This window comes from Muntiacus reevesi, chromosome 17 (assembly GCF_963930625.1).
Source record: "Muntiacus reevesi chromosome 17, mMunRee1.1, whole genome shotgun sequence".
Taxonomy (NCBI): Eukaryota; Metazoa; Chordata; class Mammalia; order Artiodactyla; family Cervidae; genus Muntiacus; species Muntiacus reevesi.
Genome location: NC_089265.1, coordinates 48,838,543 through 48,861,201, shown reverse-complemented (window position 1 = coordinate 48,861,201; position 22,659 = coordinate 48,838,543). Strand labels below are relative to the sequence as shown.

Below are 22,659 nucleotides of genomic sequence, written 5' to 3'. Positions count from 1 at the left end.
GTGTTCTCACCAGACACAAACTGTGTGAGGTGATGAATATGTTAATTACCTTGTATTATATATATCAAAACATCACACGTACATCTTAAAGTATATAACTTTTGTCAGCTATGCCTCAGTAAAGCTAGAAAAGTAAGTCTAATTAAAAAAAAATTACCAAGAGGGTGTGCATGACTGATGGATAAAGACAGACAAACGAAAGCCAAACCAGAGCTAGAGGAAGAAATAAGAGGCGCGGGGGAGGCGGTACCAGCACAAGTGGCGCAGAAGCGGTGGCAGGGCTGGCAGTCTTGGCCGCTGAAGTACCATCCGTCCTCACAGGTGATGGCACACCGGGACCCCTGCAGGCTGAAACACAGACGGCTGTGGTCGCGCAAAGGGGTCATGACTCCCCAGGGCCGTATGTAACACACACAGTGTCCCCCAGAGGTCAGCGGATTTGGGAGAACTTCAAAGCAGGTGAAATAGCCCCTGTCCCCTCTTTTTTCGCCTCCTGATGCCTAGAATGCTTCTCTTGTGCCTGTAATAAGTCTGTAGCCTACCCATGTGCTCCAAGTTTGGAGGACATTCCTCTTAATGATGAGGCTGGCTGGCACATTTTTTCTTTACTCAACATTTTACAACCTGGAGGATTTTAAAAGTATTTTATGGACCAAAACAATCACCTGACCTAACAATATGCCTACCAATCCCAGGCCTCCTAGACCTACTCCACGATCAATGTTGTTCTATAACTGTGTATGTCGTAGGAATACGTGGTAAAATGAATTACACCTGAATAGAAGGGTACAACTATCCCACCCAACCCTCAGCTCAAACTCCCAGGAATAGCCTTTTTAAAATTTTAACTGTTTCTGATTTTAGTTCTTCTCTTGGACCGAAACAAGAGAATCCTAACATACTTTTGCTTCTATTGCTTCATTTATTAAACGCTAATAAAATATTTGGCAAAATTATTTACTTATATTGCTGCTTCACCAAACATCTCAACTTTTCTTAGTTACACTATTATTTAGTATTTTTAGGTGTTATCTGTGCTGTGTTTTCTCTAAATAGCACTCTTAGGCATTACCTAATATGTTGCTAGAATGTCGAATGAGGAAGGTGTATTTTTTTCTTCTAATTTTTTATCACCTGTAAGGTTTTTCATAGCCTACAGATTGATTCTTAAAAACAAATGTCTAAAATTTACAGCATTTAATATACAAACATTATTCATGGAATAACTCAGTAGTGAGACTGTTACCATAACCCCATGTCACCCAGTAGACAGTTCTAGAAAATGGGTATCTAAGCAACAGAGTCAAATGCTTTCTATGTTCTTACAGAAAATACATTTCTCTACGTTGCTGCAATTCACATGTTACTTGATTGTGCTTTGTATATGGATCATACTATTAAAAACTAACATTCAGTTTTCCCTTTATTTTTTATAATATATGTATATAAATATTTTTATATATTTATTTTTCTCTTTAAAGTAATTTGGAAAGAACAAAACCAAAGTAGATGAAAAAGAATCCCAAAGAGTCCTGTTCACATTTTAATCCATATCCTTCTAGTATTTTATGCATAGATATTTTTGTTTGCTTGGCTACTATTTAAAAATTTACAGGTCTTTTGAGGCAAAATGGTCAACCCTAGAAGCCCCTAAGAAAAACAAAGAGAGCCTCAAGAAGACAGAAAGTGTATTTCATTCATAGATCTCTCAGATCTATGACATCTCAGAGAGGTGTCATTTAAAAAGCCAATAAAAGAAAATCCCTTTCCTTTTGGTAGACCTGGAAAAAGGGGACAGTGCGTCAGATGAATCCTTTTGTGGGAGGAAATAGGACCACTGATAAACTTATCAAAGTTTTTTTTTTTAAAGCTGCCTTGTTTTTCTACCAAAGGAAATTACTTCTGAGGTTGTCACTTGCTCAGCTGGAGACAGAGGGTGCAGTGTGTGAGGAGGGGACGTGCGGCGGAGCAGCACTGGGAACCGAGATGCACTCTGCTACTTCCACACTCCGGGGGTGGCGAGGTAAGCGAACCTGGTGCTGGGTTCATGCTGGGATGAGCCAGCTGAATTAGACGTGTGCCGTCCCACATGCTCTAGCACCTGTGGGCTCGAGAGCACTTGAAATGTGGCTAGTGTGGCCAAGGCACAGAATTTAACATTTTATTTTTGTTCATTTCACTCTAAATCTTACAAATTGGCACTTGATTCAGTTATCAGAAAACTTTTGAATAAGTGTGGAACAACTTGGCTGTCTAAAATCTACTTCAACTAAATTTTTATAAAATCTATATACAGATCAAGTATTTGTCAAAAAATTACTGTCTTAATTGAGATGTGCTTTAAGGGTGAAATACACACCAGATTTCGAAGACTGGGCACTACAAACAAAATATAGAATATTTCACTGATTATCTTTCATATTGTCTTATATTGATTACATGTTGAAATAATATTTTGGATATATCTGGTTAAAGATTTCATTAAAATAAATTTCACCTGTATCTTTTTACTCCTTTTAATGTGGCTACTCACATATTTAAAATTAATATATATGGCTCTCATTTCTATTAGAGAACATTTTTTACTCTATAAAATGTTCCCTAAGAAATATAGAAAATAATCCTGATCTTCTATTTCTCATGGGCCAATTCAGTGTCAGATATTGGAATAAGTGCTTTATAGATGTTATCACAATTAATCCTTATCATAATCCAGCAATTTTGAGGTTAGTATTACCCTTTTATAGATGAGAAAACTGAAGTTCAGAGGAGTAAATGGACTTAACCAAGATCACACAGCTGATAAATGGCAGAGAAAGATTTAAGCCCACATTTATCTTCCTTTTTTAAAAATTATAACAGTCTGCTCCTTCTCCAAAAAAGTAGTAGGATGCTGACTAGACTGATATTTAACAAAACTGAAGTCTTGAGATGAAAGGTGCAAAACAAATGGACACTGAATGCATTTATGGGGGAAAAAAGAAAGCCACAAATAATCAATTAATCTAAATAAAAATTATGTTCCCCTATTAATTAATGTAAAAGATTGCCTGCCTAGAAACTGCCTAGACCCTGATTATTGTGCCTTTGATCAAAAGTGGAAATAGAGGTACTAAGTGAAGTCACTCAGTTGTGTCCGACTCTTTGCGACCCGGTGGACTGTAGCCTACCAGGCTCCTCCGAGCATGGGATTCTCCAAGCAAGAATACTGGAGTGGGTTGCCATTTCCTTCTCCAGGGGATCTTCCTAGCCCAGGGATCAAATCCAGGTCTCCTGCATTGCAGGCAGATGCTTTACCCTCTGAGCCATCAAGGAACTCTTAAAAGGGATGGAATGGAGCAGAATTCTAGCTTTATGTAATAAAGCCAGGGTCCAGCCCCTCACTCAGAATGGGATGATTCGACCTTCTTTAAGGATATCAAGAATACCTAGTCACTTGAGCTGGTTGTTATTCTCTTAAAAATCTATCAACTGTCTGGCTTTAGCAATGAGCAAATCTCATCCATTCAAGGATGACATCTCTTGGTATTAAATCTATGTGCATACCACAGCATAATGGAACCAGCCTGAGGTGCTTAAGATAAGACAATGATTGGCTATATGGAGAGAAATAATAAAGATAAGGGAATAGTTTTGACCATCAAAGGAATGAATCAGGGGGATTAAATGTAATTAATTGATGTTACCTACGCAGTAATCCTTGACTGATACACTGGCGGTCAAAAAGCCCAAAGAAAGTCTCTCAAATGGCCATTTATTTACTTGTAGTTGAGCCGTCTTTTCTAAAGAGAATTTTATTTGGCTTATAAATCTTCTGAAGCCAAGATAGCATCCAATTTTTCACATAAAATGATAGAGATAATGCAAATAACAATCAAGTGTTTGAATGGGAGTCAAACCAAGGGTGACTTATAAGAGAGTTACCTATTTACTTTTTTTCTTTTTTTAAAATTGATTGAGAAGTCCTTGGGCTATGTTACTTGGTGAAATCTTTCACACTCTTACCTTAACCCCTCCCTGCATTCTGTACAGTTGTCAGATTCAGTACATGTCTTGCAGTTTTCATTGCACTTCCGGCAAAGACTTTTCTCTGTTAAAAAAAAAATAGGAACAAGGTTATAAATCAATTGGTCAACTGGATTTCATAAAAGCATATGTTCTAATGTTTGCTAATGTATGCTGTAGTATATATGGTTTTGGGTAGGAAATTGTAGGAAAAGCCCCAGACTCAACATTTGCTATCGCTTTTCAGCAAATCAAATACAGGTAGGAATATATAGCATTGTGAAATACCTTAGTGATATCTACCAGTTTGTAGACAAGAAAGGTACAGTCCACTTAATTCTTAAATAGTTTATTGGTTTTTTCTTCTTCCTATTCTCTTTCCCAAGCAGAGTTTCCTAACTTCCAACAGTGAAAATCTCACTTATGAAGCTGGGGCACATCACTAGTAAGTACAGAGAGGAAACACTAGCAGCTGAAGAATGGAATGGTAGACCTCATGCTCACAGCTTTAAGGACTACTCCGATGAACTACACTGGAAAGGGGAACCTACTTTTAAGATCGCAAGGTGGGGGTCGATTATTTCTTGCATTGTTTTTATTGTCTTAAAGTTTATAGAAGCTGTGGAATCAATATAAATGTTACTATATTTCAGATAACACTTACATTTCTGGAGAACAGAAACATATTTGAATGAACAAATACACCGTGAATACTGGCTTTCTTGTTTAATAACAAAACATTGAGGCGGGGATGGGGGGAGGTTGAGGAGGGATGGCAAGTACATTACTGTTCTGTGGTGGAAAATGGTGATGTTATATGGAAAATATAGTGGAAAATGGTAAAAGTAAGGTCTTTTACCTCAGGTGAAATTTTTCTGGAGACTTTGATCCCTTCCCTGAGATGCCAGTGGATCCTAACTTCAGGTGTATATAGAACCAAATGAGGCTTTGTCCACAGGCTTCTGTCTGCTCTTTAAACGTTGGTGTTCTTCAGGGTTCCACAGAGAAGCACTGCTTCACCGGATCCCTCTAAGAACCTCCTAGAGGTCTAGCTCCTTTGTCAATTCTGAGCTCCTTGGCATGAAATACAAAGTTCTTCACCATCTATGACCTCCTGATCATAGGGTCATGGAGGATGCTGGACATGGCATAGGACATGAAGCCAGAGGACCCAGAGTGGCATTCTGCTCTTAGCATTTCTAGTGGACAAGTTCACAATCTCTGTTCATTTGTTAACTAACTATTACAATGATGACTACCTCTGAGCTGCTCTTGAGGAGTTAATGACCTTACTCAAGGGAACTGTAGATATGCTGGCAGTAATTATTGCTAGTCACATACATATCACTATGCTATATGTAAGTGGACTTTTTAAAGGAGGAAATTAAAAGGCAATTGCCTAGAAGGAGAGAGATGCACAGACCACTTGTATCAGTGAGTGAAGTGAAAGTTGCTCAGTCATCTGTGACTCTTTGCGACCCCATGGACTATGCAGTCCATGGAATTCTCTAGGCCAGAATACTGGAGTAGGTTGCCTTTCCCTTCTTCAGGTATATCAGTGAAGTAATTGTTTAAATAGCCTTCTTTAATTGTCTACCTTCCAGGCTCTGGCAAAAGAACTGATTCTCTCAATTATCATTTTCCTATCATGTACCACCTAGATTTCTTTTCCAAGGCTCAGCCTTCTTGATAGAATTTTGATTTTTTCCTCAAGAAATACTACTTGTTTCTCATCCCTTAAAAATTTAAGTATAGTTGATTTATAGTGTTTATTACTGCTGTACACATAGTGATTCAATTATACATTTTATATACATTCTTTTTAAAATTTCATTTTCCACTGTGGTTTATCATAAGATATTGAATGTAGTTCTGTGTACTATACAGTAGGACCTTGTTGTTTATCCATTCTATACGTAAAAGCTTACATCTGCTAACCTCAAACTCTCAGTCTATCTCTTCTCCAGCCCCTTCTTCCTTGGTAACCACCAGGCTGTTCTCTTTGTCCATGATTCTGTTTGTTTCATAAATAAGTTCATTTGTGTCTTATTTCAGATTCCACGTATAAGTGTTATAATATGGTATTCATTTTTCTCACTTCACTTAGTATGATAATCTTTAGTTGCATTTGTGTTGCTACAAATGGCATTATTACATTCATGTCTATGGCTGAGAACTGTTCCATTGTGTGTGTGTGTGTGTGTGTATACACACCATATCTTCTTTATCCATTCATCTGTCAATGGACATTTAGGTTATTTCCATGTCTTTGCTGTTGTGAATAGTGCTATTAACACAGGGGTATATGTATCTTTTTGAATTACAGTTTTGTCTGGATATATGCCCAGGAGTGGGATTGCTGGATTATATGATAGTTGTATTTTTAGTTTTATAAGGAACCTCTATAATGTTTTCCACAGTGGCTTATCAACTTGCATTCCTACCAACGGTGTAGGAGGGTTCTCTTTTTTCCACATCCTCTCCAGCATTTCTTTTGCAGACTTTTTAATGATGGTTATTCTGACCATTGTGAGGTGTACCTCACTGTAGTTTTGACTTGCATTTCTCTAATAACTAGCCATGTTGAGCATCTTTTCATATGCCTGTTGACTATCTGTATTTCTTCTTTGGAGAAATGTGTATTTAGGTCTTTTGCCATTTTTCAGTTTTTTTTTTTTTGTTGCTGTTGTTGAGTTGTACAAGCTGTTTGTATATTTTGGAAATTAATCCCTTGTTGGTCGGATCATTTATAGATATTTCCTCCCATTCTGTAGGTGGTTTTTTAATTTTGTTTATGGTTTCCTTTGCTGTGCAAAAGCTTGTAACTTTGATTAGGTCCTGTTTATTTTTTATTTCTATTGTCTTGGGAGCCTAAGGAAACAGTGGTACCATTTATGTCAGAGAATGTTTTGCCTGTGTTCTCTTTGTCGTATTACATCTTATGTTTAAGTCTGCAAGCCATTTTGAGTTTATTTTTGTGTATGATGTAATGGAGTATTCTAACTTCATTGGTTTACATGTGACTGTCCAACTTGCCCAACACCACTTGCTGAAGAGATTGTTTCATTCCACTGAATATATGTGTCTCCTCTGAAGATTAATTGATGCTAGGTGTGTGGGTTTATTTCTGGGATCTCTCTTCGGTTCTGTTGACCCATATGTCTGTTTTGGTGGCAATAGCATAACGTTTTGATTACTGTAGCTTTGTAGTATTGTCTGATGTCTGGAGGGTTATACCTCTTGATTTGTTCTTTTCCTTCAGGATTGTTTTTGGCAATTCTGGGTCTTTTATGGTTCCATATGAATTTTAGAATTATCTGTTCTAGTCCTGGGCTCCCCTGGTAGCTCAGTTGGTAAAGAATCTGTCTGCAATGCAAGAGACCTAATGTTATGGGTAATTTGATTTGTTGTTCAGTAGCTCAGTCATGTCTGACTCTGTGTGACCCGTTGGACTGCAGCACACCAGGCTTTCCTGTCCTTCACTATCTCCCAGAGTTTACTCAAACTCATGTACATTAAGTCAGTGATGCCATCCAACCATCTCATCCTCTGTCGTCCCCTTCTCCTTTTGCCCTCAATCTTTCCCAGCATCAGGGTCTTTTCCAGTGAGTCAGCTGTTTGCATCAGGTGGTCAAAGTGTTGGAGCTTTTGGTAATTTAGGGATCACATTAAACCTATAGATTGCTTTGGTAAGTATGGCCATTTTAACAATATTAATTATTCCAACCCAAGAGCATGAGGTATCTTTCATTTCTTTGAATCATCTTTGGTTTCCTTTATTAATGCTTTATAGTTCTCAGCAAATAAGTCTTTCACCTCCTTGGTCACGTTTAATCCTAAGCCTTTTATTTTGGGCGTGCAATTTTAAAAAGGTTTTTTTTTTTAATCACTCCCTTTCTTATTTCTTGGTATAAAGAAGTGCAACTGATTTCTGTATGTTAATCTTATATCCTGCTACCTTGCTGAATTCATTCTTTAGTTCTAGTAGTTTTTGTGTGAAGTCTTCAGGGTTTTATATACATATAGTATCATCATCTGCATATAAGGACAGTTTTACCTCTTCCTTTCCAATTTGGATGCCTTTTATTTCTTGTGTGATTGCTGTGACTAGGACTTCCTAGTATGTTGACTAGAAAAGGTAAGAGTAGGCATCCTTGTCTTGTTCCTGAAATTAGCAGGAAGGCTTTCATCTTTTTACCATTATATATATTTACCATTATTATATTGACTGTGGGTTTGTCATTAAGTAGCAACATTATTATGTTGACATATGTTCTCTCTGTACCCACTTTGGTAAGGGTTTTTTTTTTTTTTTTTTTATCATGAATGGATGTTGAATTTTGTGAGATGCGTTTTCTGCATCTATTCAGATGATCATGTGTATTTTGTCTTTTGTTTATTTGGTGTATCACACTGATGGAACCATACTTGTGAACTTCATATGAACCCTACTGGTTGTGGTGATTTTTTTTTTATGTGTTGTTAGATTCAGTTGCTAATATTTTGTTGAGAATTTTTACATCTATACTCATCAAAGATACTGGTTTGTAAATTTCTTTTCTGGTGGTGTCTTTGTCTGGTTTTGGTATCAAGGTGATAGCTTCAAAGAATGGCTTTGAGAGTGTCCCCTCCTCTTCAGTTTTTTGGAAGAGCTTGAGAAGGATCAGTATAAGTTCCTCTTTGTATGTTTGGTAGAATTCACCTGTAAAGTCATCTGGTTCTAGCCTTTTGTTTGTAGAGAGGCTTTTTTTTTTTTTTTTACTCCAGTGGTTACTTAATTTTTTAACATTAATTTTTATTAGAGTATAGTTGCTTTACATTGTAGTGTTAACTTCTGCTCTACAGCAAAGTGAATCAGCTATATGTATGCATATATCCCTTCTTTTTGGATTTCCTTCCCATTTAGGTCACCACAGAGTATTGAGTAGAGTTCCTGTGGTATGCAGTAAGTACTCATTATTTATCTATTTTATACATAGCAGCATATATATGTTAATTCCAGTCTCCTAATTCATCCCACTCCCCCCATCATACCATTGGTAGCCATACATTATTGAGAGTTTTAAAATTAGATTCTATTTCAGTTCTAGTGATTGGTCTTTTCACATTATCTTTCTTTTTTATTCAATTTTAGTAGGATGTGTGTTTCCAGAAATTTGTCCATTTATTCTGGATTGTCAAATTTGTTGGCATATGTGTTCACAGCATTCCCTTATGGTTTTTTGAATTTCTGTATCAGTTGTTATGTTTTTTCATTTATTTTGTTTATTTGGGTTATCTCTTGTTTTTGATGAGGTTTGTCAATCCTGTTAATACTTTCAAAGAACCAGCTCTTGGTTTTATTGACTTTTTTCTATTTTTTTTTAAAATCTGTTTTATTTCTTCTCTGATCTTTATTCCTTCCTTCCTTTGCTGACTTTAGATTTTGTTTGTTCTTTTTCTTTTTTAAAAAAATATTTTTTGGCTGTGCTGGGTCTTTGTTGCTTTGTGTGGGCTTTCTCTAGTTGCAGTAAGTGGAGGCTACTCTTTATTTTGGTTTCTCATTGTGGATTCTCTTGTTGCAGAACATAGACTCTAGGCACATGGGTAGTGGTGCATGGGCCTAGTTGCTCCACGGCCTGTGGAATCCATCTGGCCCAGGGATCGAACCTGTATCCTCTGCATTGGCAGGGGGACTCCCATCCACAGTGCTGCCAGGGAAGTCCCTATTCTTCTTTTCCTAATTTTATTAAGTGGTAGATGAAATTGTTTATTTGAGATTTTTCTTGTTATTTTTTTTAAACAGGAAGCTTTTTAAAAAAATTTATCTTATTTTGGAGCACAATATTGAAGTTGGTTAATAATGTGTTAGTTTCAGGTGTACAACAAAGTGATTCAGTTATACATATACATGTATCTATTCTTTTTCAAGTTCTTTTCCCACTTAGGTTATTACAGAATATTGAGCGGAGTTCCCTGTGCTTGTTGGTTATCTATTTTAAGTATGGTAGTATGTACATGTCAATCCCAAACTCCCAATCTATCTCTGCCCTTCACCCTTCCCTCTGGTAACCACACATTCATTGTCTAAGTCTGTGAGTCTGTTTATGTTGTGTAAGTACGTTCATTTGTATCATTTCTTCTAGATTCTGCATATAAATGATATCATATGATATTTGTTTTTGTCTTGCTTCACTTAGTATGATAATCTCCAGGTCTATCCATGTTGGTGCAAATCATATTATTTCATTCCTTTAAATGACTGAGGAATATTCCATTGTTTATATGTAGCACATCTTCTTTATCCATTCATCTTTTGATTGACATTTAGATTTCTTCCATATCTTGGTTATTGTAAACAGTACTGCAGTGAACATTGGGGTGCATGTACTCTCTCAAACCATGTTTTTCTATGAATATATGCACAAGAGTAGGATTGCTGGATCATATGGTAGCTGTAGTTTTAGTTTTTTAAGGAACCACCGTACTGTTCTCTATAGAGGCTCTACCAATTTACATTCCCACCAACAGTATAGGAGAGTTCCCTTTTCTCCACACCCTCTCCAGCATTTCTTGTCTATAGATTTTTTTATCATGTCCATTCTAACTGGTGTGAGGTGATATCTCTTTGTAGTCTTGATTTGTATTTCTCTAATAGTGATGTTAAACATCTTTTTATGTGCCCCTTGGCCATCTATACATCTTCTTTGGAGAAGTGTCTATTTAGGTCTCCTGCCCATTTGTAAATTTTGGAGACTAATCCCTTTTCGGTTGCATTTTTTTTTTTTTTTTTTACCATTCTGTGAGCTGTCTTTTATTTTGTTTAGGTTTTCTTCACTGTGTAAGTGCTTTTGAGTTTAATTAGGTAACATCTGTTGGTTTTTACTTCCATCTGGGAGATGGATCAGAAAAGATATTGCTGTGATTTATGTCCAAGAATGTTCTGCCTATGTTTTCTTCTGAGAATTTTATATTAATAGTACTCAGTCTTACATTTAGGTCTTTAATCCATTATGAGTTTATTTCTGTGTATGGTGTTAAAGAATGTTCTGATTTCATTTTTTTGGTTTGTTTTTATTTTTTACATATTGCTGTCCAGTATTCTCAATACCATTTATTGAAGAGTCTTTTGTCCATTGTATAGTCTTGCCTCCTTTGTTGTAGATTAACTGGCCATAGGTATGTGGGTTTATTTCTGGACTTTTTATCCTCTGCCATTGATCTATATTTCTGTTTTTGGGTCAGTATTACATTGTTTTGATGACTATAGATTTGTTACATAGTCTTAAGTCAAGAAGCCTGATTCCTCCAGCTCCGTTTTCCTTTCTCAAGATTGCTTTGGCTATTCAGGGTCTTCTGTATCTCCAAACAAATCTTACAGTTTTTTTTGTTGTTCTCAGTTCAGTTCAGTTCAGTCGCTCAGTCGTGTCTGACTCTTTGCAACCTCATGAACCTCAGCACGCCAGGCCTCCCTGTTCATCACCAACTCCCGGAGTCCATCCAAACCCATGTCCATCGAGTCAGTGATGCCATCCAACCATCTCATCCTCTGTCGTCCCCTTCTCCTCCTGCCCTCAATCTTTCCCAGAATCAGCGTCTTTTCCAATGAGTCAGCTCTTTGCATCAGGTGGCCAAAGTATTGGAGTTTCAGCTTCAACATCAGTCCCTCCAATGAACACCCAGGACTGATCTCCTTTAGGATGGACTGGTTGGATCTCCCTGCAGTCCAAGGGACTCTAAGAGTCTTCTCCAACACCACAGTTCAAAAGCATCAATTCTTTGGCGCTCAGCCTTCTTTATAGTCCAACTCTCACATCCATACATGACAACTGGAAAAATCATACCTTGACTAGATGGACCTTTGTTGGCAAAGTAGTCTCTGCTTTTTAATATGCTGTCTAGGTTGGTCATAACTTTCCTTCCAAGGAAAAGAGCAAGCGTCTTTTAATTTTATGGTTGCAATCACTATCTTCAGTGATTCTGGAGCCCAGAAAAATAAAGTCAGCCACTGTTTCCCCATCTGTTTGCTGTGAAGTGATGGGACTAGATGCCATGATCTTAGTTTTCTGAATGCTGAGCTTTAAGCCAACTTTTTCATTCTCCCCTTTACTTCATCAAGAGGCTTTTTAGTTCCTCTTCACTTTCTGCCATAAGGCTGGTGTCATCTGCATATCTGAGATTATTGAGATTTCTCCCGGCAATCTTGATCCCAGCTTGTGCTTCTTCCAGCCCAGCGTTTCTCATGATGTACTCTGCATATAAGTTAAATAAGCAGGGTGACAATATACAGCCTTAACGTACTCCTTTTCCTATTTGGAACCAGTCTGTTGTTCCATGTCCAGTTCTAACTGTTGCTTCCTGACCTGCATATAGGTTTCTCAAGTGGCAGGTCAGGTGGTCTGGTATGCCCATCTCTTGAAGAATTTTCCACAGTTTATTGTGATCCACACAGTCCAAGGCTTTGGCATAGTCAATAAAGCAGAAATAGTTGTTTTTCTGGAACTCTCTTGCTTTTTCGATGATCCAGCGGATGTTGGCAATTTGATCCCTGGTTTCTAAAACCAGCTTGAACATCTGGAAGTTCACAGTCACATATTGCTGAAGCCTGGCTTGGAGAATTTTGAGCATTACTTTACTAGTGTGTGAGATGAGTGCAATTGTGTGGTAATTTGAGCATTCTTTGGCATTGCCTTTCTTAGGGATTGGAATGAAAACTGACCTTTTCCAGTCCTTTGTTCTAGTTCTTTGCAAAATGCCATTGGTAATTGGATTGAATCTGTAGCTTGCCTTGGGTAGTCAGTCATTTTGACAATACTGATTCTTCCAATCCAAGAACATGGTATATTTCAATCTCTTTGTCATCTTTGATTTTTTTCATCAGTGTCTAGATATTTTATTGTTTTTGATACGATGGTAAATAGGATTGTTTTCTTAATTTTACTTTCTGATTTTTTGTTGTTAATGTATAGAAATGCAACAAATCTCCATGTACTAATTCTGTATCCTGCAACTTACTGAATTTATTGATGAGTTCCAGTGGTTTTCTTGTAGCATCTTTAGGATTTTCTATGTATAGTATCCTGTCATTTGCAAACAGTGACAGTTTTATTTCTTTTCCACTTCTTTTACTTCCTTTTCTTTTCTGATTGCCATGGCTAGGACTTCCAAAACTATGTTGAATAAAAGTGGCAAAAGTGGACCTACTTGTCTTGTTCATGATCTAAGGGAAAATGCTTTCAGCTTTTCAGTGTTGAGTATGATGTTAGCTGTAGGTCTGTCACATCAGCTTTTCAGTGTTGAGTATGATGTTAGCTGTAGGTCTGTCACATATGGCCTTTATTATGTTGACATATATTCTCTCAATGCTTACTTCTGGAGAGTTTTTATCATAAATGGATGTTGAATTTTGTCAGAAGCTGTTTCTGCATCTACTGAGATGATCATATGGTTTTTATTCTTTAATTTGTTGATGTGGTGTATATAGTATCCTCCTTTACTTTTCTTTATGGCCTTTGTTTTAAAGTTTATTTTGTCTAATAAGAGTATTATGACCCCTGCTTTCTTTTCTTTTGAATCTGCATGAAATATCTTTTTCTATTCCCTCACTTTCAATCTTTGTGTGTCCTTTGCCCTAAAAATGGGTCTCATATAAGCAGCATATAGTAGGCTCTTGTATTTTTTTAATCAAGTTGCCATTCTGTGTATTTTGATTAGAGCATTTAGACCATTGACATTTAAGGTGATTATTGATAGATATGTATTTATTGCCATTTTAAACCTTACTTTCTCATTGAATTTAAACTTCTTCTTTGTCACTTTATCTTTTGTTGTTGTTGTGGTTTGATTTTCTTTTGTATTATACTTAATGTTCTCCTCTCTTTGGTTTCTGTGAATCTACTGTATGTTTTTGATTTGTGGTTATCCTGTTTTTCAATTATGTTAACCCCTTCCTATATCTACTTGCCTTAGACTGGTAGTCATACAGGCTCAAACACATTGTAGGAGAAGTAAAAATCTATACGTTCTTGCTCTTCTCCACATTTTATAACTTTGATGTCCTCGTTCATATCTTCATTGTTAGGGAAATTAAAACAGAGGTAGTCTTGTTCAGGCTTCAGAAGCAGGAGAGCAGGCCTCTGGCTTCTGACCTTGCCAGAACTGTGTGCCTGCCTATAAGTACACCGCTTGTTGCTGGAAAGTTAAGGGGCACTTTACGTAAGAAGGTTTAGTGGGTCTCAGAATTTTCTTAAGCCCTTGAGGGCCCGGCCTGCCCCCTCCCCTCTCCAGGGTCTAAGAAGTCTTTTGAATCACAAGGAGAAACAAATAGCATTGTAAAAGTTAAAGGAAAAAAACAGGGCTGCCGTTTTGCATACAAAGTGATGAATATATCAGTGTTTGGCCTGGGATTATAAGCAGGAGCTCCCAAAACTACAATTTCAAGTCTTAACCCGTGGAGTGTATACACTTCCTGGGACCGTTTCCCAACTGGAACTCCAGATTGCTGTCATTCAGGACTTTAAAGCACTATTCAAGTCTAGATGTAGGTTGTTGGCCCAATTTGGTGATAACGTATGTTGTTACTTCTCTGTATTGCTTCTATTTCTTTCCTTTAATGACTATATAATTGAAACTAAGTCAAATAATCCTCTATTAGAATATTAAAATTGTTCATTGTGTGTGCAATGAGTGGTTGCTTTTGTTAACTAATCCTTTGAACTGAAAATGAGATAGAACTTTCAGCAAAACATTCATGTTCATCCTTTTGCTGTTCATTTTAATTGTCGTTACTTTCATAGAAATTTTTTGATTTAATTTTAAATCTGTGTACTGGCTTATCAGTGTGTGTGCAAAATGGCAGCCCTGGTTTTTTTTTCTTGATAGTTCAGTTGATAAAGAATCCACCTGCAATGCACGAGACCCTGGTTTGATTCCTGGGTTGGAAAGATCTTCTGGAGAAGGGATAGGCTACCCATTCCAGTATTCTTGGGCTTCCCTTGTGGCTCAGCTGGTAAAGAATCCACCGGCAATGTGGGAGACCTGGGTTCCTGGTCTCCTGGAGAAGGGAAAGGCTACCCACTCCAGCATTCTGGCCTAGAGAATTCCATGGACTGTATAGTCCATGGGTCACAAAGAGTCAGACACGACTGAGGAACTATCACTTTACTTTCCAACTGTGATTTTCTCTTACCTATAGATTATTTCTTTTCTATTTGGAGAAGGCCTTAATATTTCCTTTAGGATAGGTTTAGTATTGTTTTATTCTTTTGATTTTTATCTGAGAAATTCTTTATCTCTCTATTCTAGACGGTAATCTTGCTGGGTAGAGTATCCTTGCAGGTTTTTCCCTTTCAGAACTTTGACTATAATCTTGCCACTCCCTCCTGGCCTGTAACATTTCTGTAGAGAAATGAGCTGATAGCCTTATGGGGGTTTTCTTGTCATTAACTCTGTTTTTCTCTGGTTGCTTTTAGAATCCTAACTTGTGCCGTTTTTATTATAATATGTTTTGGCATAGATCCATTTGGGTTTATCATATTTCGAACTCTCTGTGCTTCCTGTACCTTGATACCTGTTTCCTTTAGGTTTGGGAAGTTTTCTGCCATAATTTCTTAAAATGCATTTTCAGCCCCCTTTTCTTATCCTTCCCCTTCTGGAATCCCCATCATGTGTACATTGGCATGCTTTACACTATCCCATACATCTCATATTGTTTCTAGTTTTTTCCCCATTTGGCTGTCTGTCTGCTGTCCTGATAGGATAATGGGAATAATCCAATCTTCCAGATCACTTATTCATTCTTCTGTAATGTTCATTGTGCTGTTCATTGCCATTAGCTCAGCTTTCATCTCTGTAAATGAGTTTTTCTAATTTTTCTTGATCTCTCTTTCTAGTTCCTTTTTACAGTATTCTGCATTTCTGTCAATAGCCTTTCTTAATTTCTTCAGTATTTTCATTAACTCCTTTCAAAAACTGGTGTCTATTAGGTCTGTTTCATTGTTCTTTCAGGGAATTCTCTTGGTCTTTTAACTGAGAGTAGTTCCTCTCTTCTTCATTTTACTTCTCTTACCTTGTGAGTTTAAGATAAAGAATTACCTACCGTGGTCTTGGAGGGCAGTTTATATGTGACGGAGGTCATGCATAGCTTTGTGGGTTTAATACATTTGGTGCAAGGGCTGTTTTAGTACCGATGCCTGTTGCCTCTTTCCTCAGTATGTGCTGGTCATCATCCTCTTGATATAGGATGTGCCCAGTCCTGGGATTCTTGGCAGTGGTGGTGGCTCAGGCGTGCCCCCCCAAGGCACATGATGGGGGAAGAGCTGGTTCACAACCACTCCTTGGGGCTGGGCATCTTTTCCAAGGTTCAGGCTTCTTGACAGAAATTTGAATTTTTTCTTCAAGGAACACTACTTACTTCTGATCCCTTAGGTCTGCTCTGCATTCTTTTTCTCTTTTTTCCATCAAGTTGCAGGTCATGTACCAAACTTGAGGGAAAATAAAAACTACAGCTGGAACCCCTCCCCACTGCTCTAAAGGTAAGTCAAAAGCCCCATCTCCCTCATAGAGAAGTGCTGCCTGTGTTTGAATCAGAAAACTTCTTAAGGAGCAAGGGTATCCACTTCAAAATTCTTGCTGCTTTTTTAAAAAACAACTCTTTTTCCTTTAAAGTTGGGCTTTCTTTTTTCTTCAGTTGGGTAGAAACAAGAAATTTCACTGTCATACTGTGGTGTGACACTCTCATTCAGATATATTATCCAGGGTTCAGAAATAAAGCAAAAAATCCCTGCAGTCCTTACCAGGGCTATACTAGAGCACTGTCTAAAAAGAGGAGTGCCCGAGGATTACGGAATTCTCTAGGGAGTATGCCTTCTCTGTTTACTAATGGCATTTGATTAGAACCCACATTCTATGAAGTTACATGTTAATTTATAAATTTTTGTTTGATAAAAGTTGCAAGTGAGTTCTGCCCATTTGAAAAAATAACCCTCCAAAATTCTAATTGTATTCCCATGTATGACATTTATTCATTTTTTTCTCTAACTCAGCAAATAGAGTTCATTTGCCTTTCCTGGTGGACTGTAATACCTGATAGTCTTTGAACCCAATTATCACCTTTAGGTTCCTTTATTGATGGGTTAAATAACTCTCTGATAAATTTCCAGACTTTATTTACATGCAAGTTATGTTTTTAACCTTACTGATATCATAAAGGTCTGTTTCCTTTGCTTAGTGTGCAGAAAAAGCAGGTGTGGCTGCTATCCTTGTAAGGTTGGCCCATGGCTGACATCTGGGAAGTTGGATTTCATGGTTTCCCACTACCCTGACTAGAGTGGCTCATGGTGCCTAAACTGTTTGTGGAAACAATATGGCTTGTATTGAATACCTGCTTTTCTTTGCAGAGTTTGGAATTTTGGTATGTTATAGGCACAGGGTGCCTTCATGTTTTTGTTCAGTCACTAAGTCGGGTCTGACTCTTTTGAGACCCCATGGACTGTAGCCCGCCAGGCTCCTCTGTTCATGGGATTTTCCAGGTAAGAATACTGGAGTGGATTGCCATTTCCTTCTCCAGGGGATCTTCGCAACCCAGGGATCGAACCCAGGTCTCCTCCGTTGGCAAGTGGATTCTTCACCACTGAGCCACCAGAGGAGCTTTCATGGCCAGATCCCAGTTACAACGCTGGGAGCTGAAACCCTAGGGAGGTTCCCTGGTAGCTGGCCTTCACACATAGTCAAAGATTTTTGATGGGAATGGGATGTATCCTGTGTCACTCCATTGGAAGAAAACTCTTGGAAGCTCGCACCTAGTTCCCTCCAGACTTTGTCCCGCATGCCTTTCCCGTTTGCTGATTCTATTCTGTATTTCTTCACTACAGTAAGTTATAACCATGAGTTCTTGAGTACAATTATATACCGAGTCTTGTGGGCCCTCCTAGGAAGTCAGTGAATCTGAGGGTGAGGCAGAGCATCCCTTGAAGGAGTTAGTTACAGGCATTTTTACACAAAATATTTTTTGCAAAATTTTCTACAAATTCATTTTTACAAAATATTCTAGTGTTCTCCTACAAATTGACTAGCTCCTTTTTGATATTAAGAAAGGGCCTAGATGTCATGAGGGGGACTATCCCTTCCAAGGTCGTTCAAGTGAAAACCTTATATTTCCTCTCTAAAAACCAAATTTGGGAATCAACTCACTGGTGTCCTGATATGATCCATCAGGGCAGTGAGTGACACAGCTGTTGGTTTCTTCATTCAGGAAGTATCCGTATTTACAGGACAGGCACTGGTCCCCGTGGCTTCCGAAGCAGGACTCGCAGTTGGGGGCACACTTTCTGCATCGCTTCTTATCAGCATGGTAGTGGCCAGGAGGGCAGCTGGAGACACAGATTCTGCGTTGTGGAATGACAAAGAAGAGCAGTGTCACCAGAGATGCAGTCCTGAGTAAGCAAGGTGCTGAGCACACAGCGGTCCTCATTCTCAAAATCCTTTTTAAACATCCAAAGGGTAAGCCTTCTCTCCAGTTCAGGTCTAGCTCTTTAAAGGGGATGATGGCTAGAAACTGAGTCTCGACAAGAATGGTGTCTCTTGGGTTGCAGGGAAGATGTGTGAGCCATGATTTGATGCAGAATTCCCTATATAAGGGATTAACTTCTATTGTTGTGTATTGTTATATGAATTCTGGGGTATGTATGCTGTTGTCTAAATTATTTAGGGAGTTCCCTACTGGCTTAGTGGTTAGGATTCTGGGCTTTCACTGATGCGGCCCTGGGTTCAGTCCCTGGTTGGGGTACTGAGATCCTGCAAGCTGTTTGGCATTGCCAAAAAAAAAAAATGTATTTGAAAATTTATGCTGTTTATGATTAAAAAAAAAAAAACAACTACTTTGTTTGCCCATAACTGAAGGTCTGGGCTTTCCTTATTCATTTAACAAGTACTTCCTGAGTACTAATTAAATGTCAGGCATTTGCCAGTCTAGGAGATAATGAGAGGGGCTGGGGTAGCCAAGGACTTTTCCTTTTAAGAAATTTATTTTTAATTAAAAATTCTTTTTAAATTTAATTTTTGCTTTATATTCCCTTTAAGGAACTGAAATTCCAGCATGGATGTGACAGGATGGGGACCTGGGTGACTGGAGTGTGGATACCCTGCAACTTGGCTTCCCAGAGGGAGAGGTGTTAGGGACGTGGGAAGCAGCCTGGAAGAACTGTGTTCCACAGTTGTCCCTGTGGATACATATCCGCTCAAGGCAGAACCCAGGGGCTCAGAAGCATGGGTTCAAGCAGGCCCACCTTACTGTCCAGAGCAGGGCAGTGAGGACGTACAGGGACCACCAGCTTTGCCACATGGAAAGCTTACACTTTGAGGAATTCAGAAAATCATCCATTTCCTGGAGGGAAAGTGCAGCTGTGGGGCCTCAAACATCAGTGGGATGGAAAGATCTAGAAGGGAAGATCAGGCATGTGCATATCTAGCCCCTCCCCATCATCCTTTGAAATATGAGAAAAGACCTCTGCAGTTTCCTAGCCTACAGACCAAAATTGGGTGTTCTGTAATTCAGTATCAGCTTCACTATTCGAATGATGCAGTGAGGCGTAGGGGCCTCTGTAGCAGCATCTGGACTTCGGTTCTGGGGGGAGACCCTGGAACACCTGCCCCTGGTGAAATGCGGAAGCTCCCAGGAACTGCCACCCAGGAGCGTGCTTCAGGTACCCGATGGGGCATCTCTCTTACCTGGTGTTGTTTTTCAGCTTGTAGTAGTAGTGTAAACAGTCATTGCAATGGTCGGGTCCTGGCCCATCACAGCCCACCTCACTGCACTCAGGGTCACAGGGACCTCCAAAAGAAACCAGAACAACACTTGGAAAAAGTGATTTTAAGCAAGTAAGTCTTAACTTGAATTTGGGATAAAAATAGGCTTTTTCTCCCCCTTACGCAGTAAGAGTTTTCCTTAAGAGTTTCTAATGCACTGAGATGGAATAATGTTTAATGTGGCTATAAGCCCAGACATGAATTCTTGCTTTTTTAGGGGGGAACCTCAATTACCTAAGTATCAAGCATGTAATTCCTAGTCGGGACCTTGTCTTCAAAGTACACATATAGATGCTCTGTGGGAAATGACAAATAATCCAGAATTCAAAAGAACAAAACCACTGCAGCAACTAGAAAAAAAAACTGATTGTAATTAAATATGCATAATAATAAAAATGTTGGATTTATAGAAAAATGAGAATTTTATGCTGTTGGCAGAAAAGAAAAGAGGGCTGTTATTCAATGTCCTGCTTCTCTCATCCAAGGTCATTAAAGCCACTGAGTACCTCTGAGATTCTGGAGCCAGAAAGAAACATCATTATGGCATCTGGCACAATTTTATCAGCATCTCGTCTTGGATTACAAAGCAGGTACTTCAGGCACAGATAATAGATTTAAAATTGCATCCTACCCATAGGCCAATGGGCAACTCAACAAAAGAAAACTACACCTGAGTTTTAAAAGATGCAAGTAAGCTTAAAGAATTCCAGACCAAGGATGAAGGTTCTTCATCTCTGTTGCTGTGTATTCTTTGGTGAAGAACTAGAAAGAACGCACAGGCAGGGAAAAAAATGCTAAAAAGAGCTATTTTGTGACTGGTGAAAAGAGATTTTCTAATGACATGGTCTAGTTATAGATAATTCTTTGACTGACTCCCTTTTTTTGTTTTCCATAGTTTGAGACATTTGGTCTCATAATCTTCAAGCTATTTCCCATTGAAAACTCATATGATTTTAACTAGTGATTTACATGGTGCATGAAATATACAAAAAGTCAGTCAAGGGTACTAGAATTGTCTTGAGCCACACTTATTTTAATCAAAAGGTCTTACTTTTGTTGAAATTTGGTTTCCTTTAGTCATTGTAGGACTGTGTTCTACAGTTACTAAATTGAAACATAAAATGGTAGGAGTAGGGGAGGAATGACCTGGAGAAAAATCTAGTAGCCATATACCCTCATTCTACAGATAAAAATGATTTTTCCAAAAGTTATAGTGGCTTGCCTAGTTAATCATACAGCTAGGAGAGTTGGGGTCAACAGAGGTCCTGCTTCTTAGTTCAGGCCTCCTACTTAGGGGTAGGTCATGACCTTTGGATCTGAATAGAAATGTGTCATTTTAAAATGCTACGGACTTAACGTATATTTCTGCTTAATCATAAGAGTCATTTGACAGCACTGTTTCTCTGTTTTCCCTAAAGCCTTAAAATTGATCTTGAAATTAAGTTTCACAGCTATTGCAGCTTGGAACATTTTAGCTGACTACTGTAGTTCATGAGGATAGAGTGCTTCTGCTAAGTAAGAGTTGAAGTTCAGCCAGCTGTGGATCCCACAGTGCCTGGAATCCGATGAAACAGTACAGGGGCCTAGTTATGAGAATGCCATCTGACCCTCTCAAAAGCTGACTTCTTAATGAAAATGAAAATCACAGCTCCAAAGAAAAGGAGTTATTGGGTGGCCCTAAATTTTCACCAGATGATTTCTACAATTAAAAAAAAAAAAATCCCAAACCATTTATTCTTGATATGTGCCAAAGGACTCTGTATGGCAGGGTTGCATGCTGTGCTGTTTCTTTCATAATCCTAAGCTATCCCAGATGCAGTTTAGCATTTTAGGTTGCTGGCTAATAATGAAATAATTGTCTTTGTTTTCTCACAAGTGCCAATGTGGACATTTTGGAGATGCAGTGAGAAAAACCACAAAATGTATATAACTGTTTGGAATTTTAACATTACCAAAATTTGAATGGGAAACATACCATAAGACACATAGTAATATATTACTGTTATGCTCCATTTATGTTTTTAGATATACTTTCTCCTATCAGAGAAGACAAAATAAACGGTTTGCTGGTTGTAACATGAATAGTAATGTTATAAACTTAAAGCAAAAGTTGAACACAGTCTAGCTCTGGTTAGTTCAATTGGTCTGAATTCTCTAAGCTGCTTATTGACACTAGGATACTACCTGTTCAGAATAAAAGGAACCAAATGCATATTTTAAATACTCTGTTAAAGTGATTAATGAAAAAGAATCTGAGAGTTTAGCTGCAGGAAGACAAGATGGTTCCGGTCTAAGGGTACAATAAGCTGATATTTAAAAACAGTTCTCCATTAGGGAAAGCCTTTTTCGTTAAGTGTTACATCCCAGAAGAAGTGAATGCTGCTGGAAGTGGTAAACAATACAATAAGACAGGATTCACAAATACACTGGGAAAGAGAAAAGATAATTTGCAAATGATACGGCTACAGTACCTAACGACTCCAGAAAATCAACTCTAAAATACACAAAAACTCTAAAATACAACAAAGTGAAATGGTCAGATGTAAGGTAAACATACAATAGCCAATAGATGTCTCTGAAACCAGAATAGAGTAGTCAGAAAATATGGAATGTTTTCCATTACAGTAGTAACTAGACCCAAAATATGTAGAAATAACACTACCAAGAAAAACACTTCATAAAATTAAAGGACTTCAGTAAAAAAAAGTCTGTTTTGGATGGAAAGACTGTAAACTGTAAAAACAATTCTTCCCATGAGATTGCATGTATATTCAAACTAAATTTCAATGAGATTTTTAAAAGGGGGACTTAAGAATTCCTATGAGAATAAGTAGATGTTCAGCATATTAAAATATATTGTGGGTGCTACTG

General features: G+C 38.0%; 1 protein-coding gene across 4 annotated transcripts in view; it reads right to left on the bottom strand.

Annotated features, from left to right (window-relative positions):
- Nucleotides 1-22,659, bottom strand: part of PCSK5 (proprotein convertase subtilisin/kexin type 5) — a 498,339-nt gene that overhangs the window by 154,036 nt on the left and 321,644 nt on the right. For all 4 annotated transcript variants that reach the window (XM_065908244.1, XM_065908247.1, XM_065908246.1 and 1 more), the window contains exons 15-18: nucleotides 19,711-19,813; nucleotides 18,175-18,368; nucleotides 4,006-4,090; nucleotides 251-348 (exon numbers count right to left, since the gene is read on the bottom strand). In XM_065908244.1, the coding sequence (XP_065764316.1) occupies nucleotides 251-348; nucleotides 4,006-4,090; nucleotides 18,175-18,368; nucleotides 19,711-19,813 (480 nt within the window). The remainder of the gene's footprint in view (nucleotides 1-250; nucleotides 349-4,005; nucleotides 4,091-18,174; nucleotides 18,369-19,710; nucleotides 19,814-22,659) is intronic.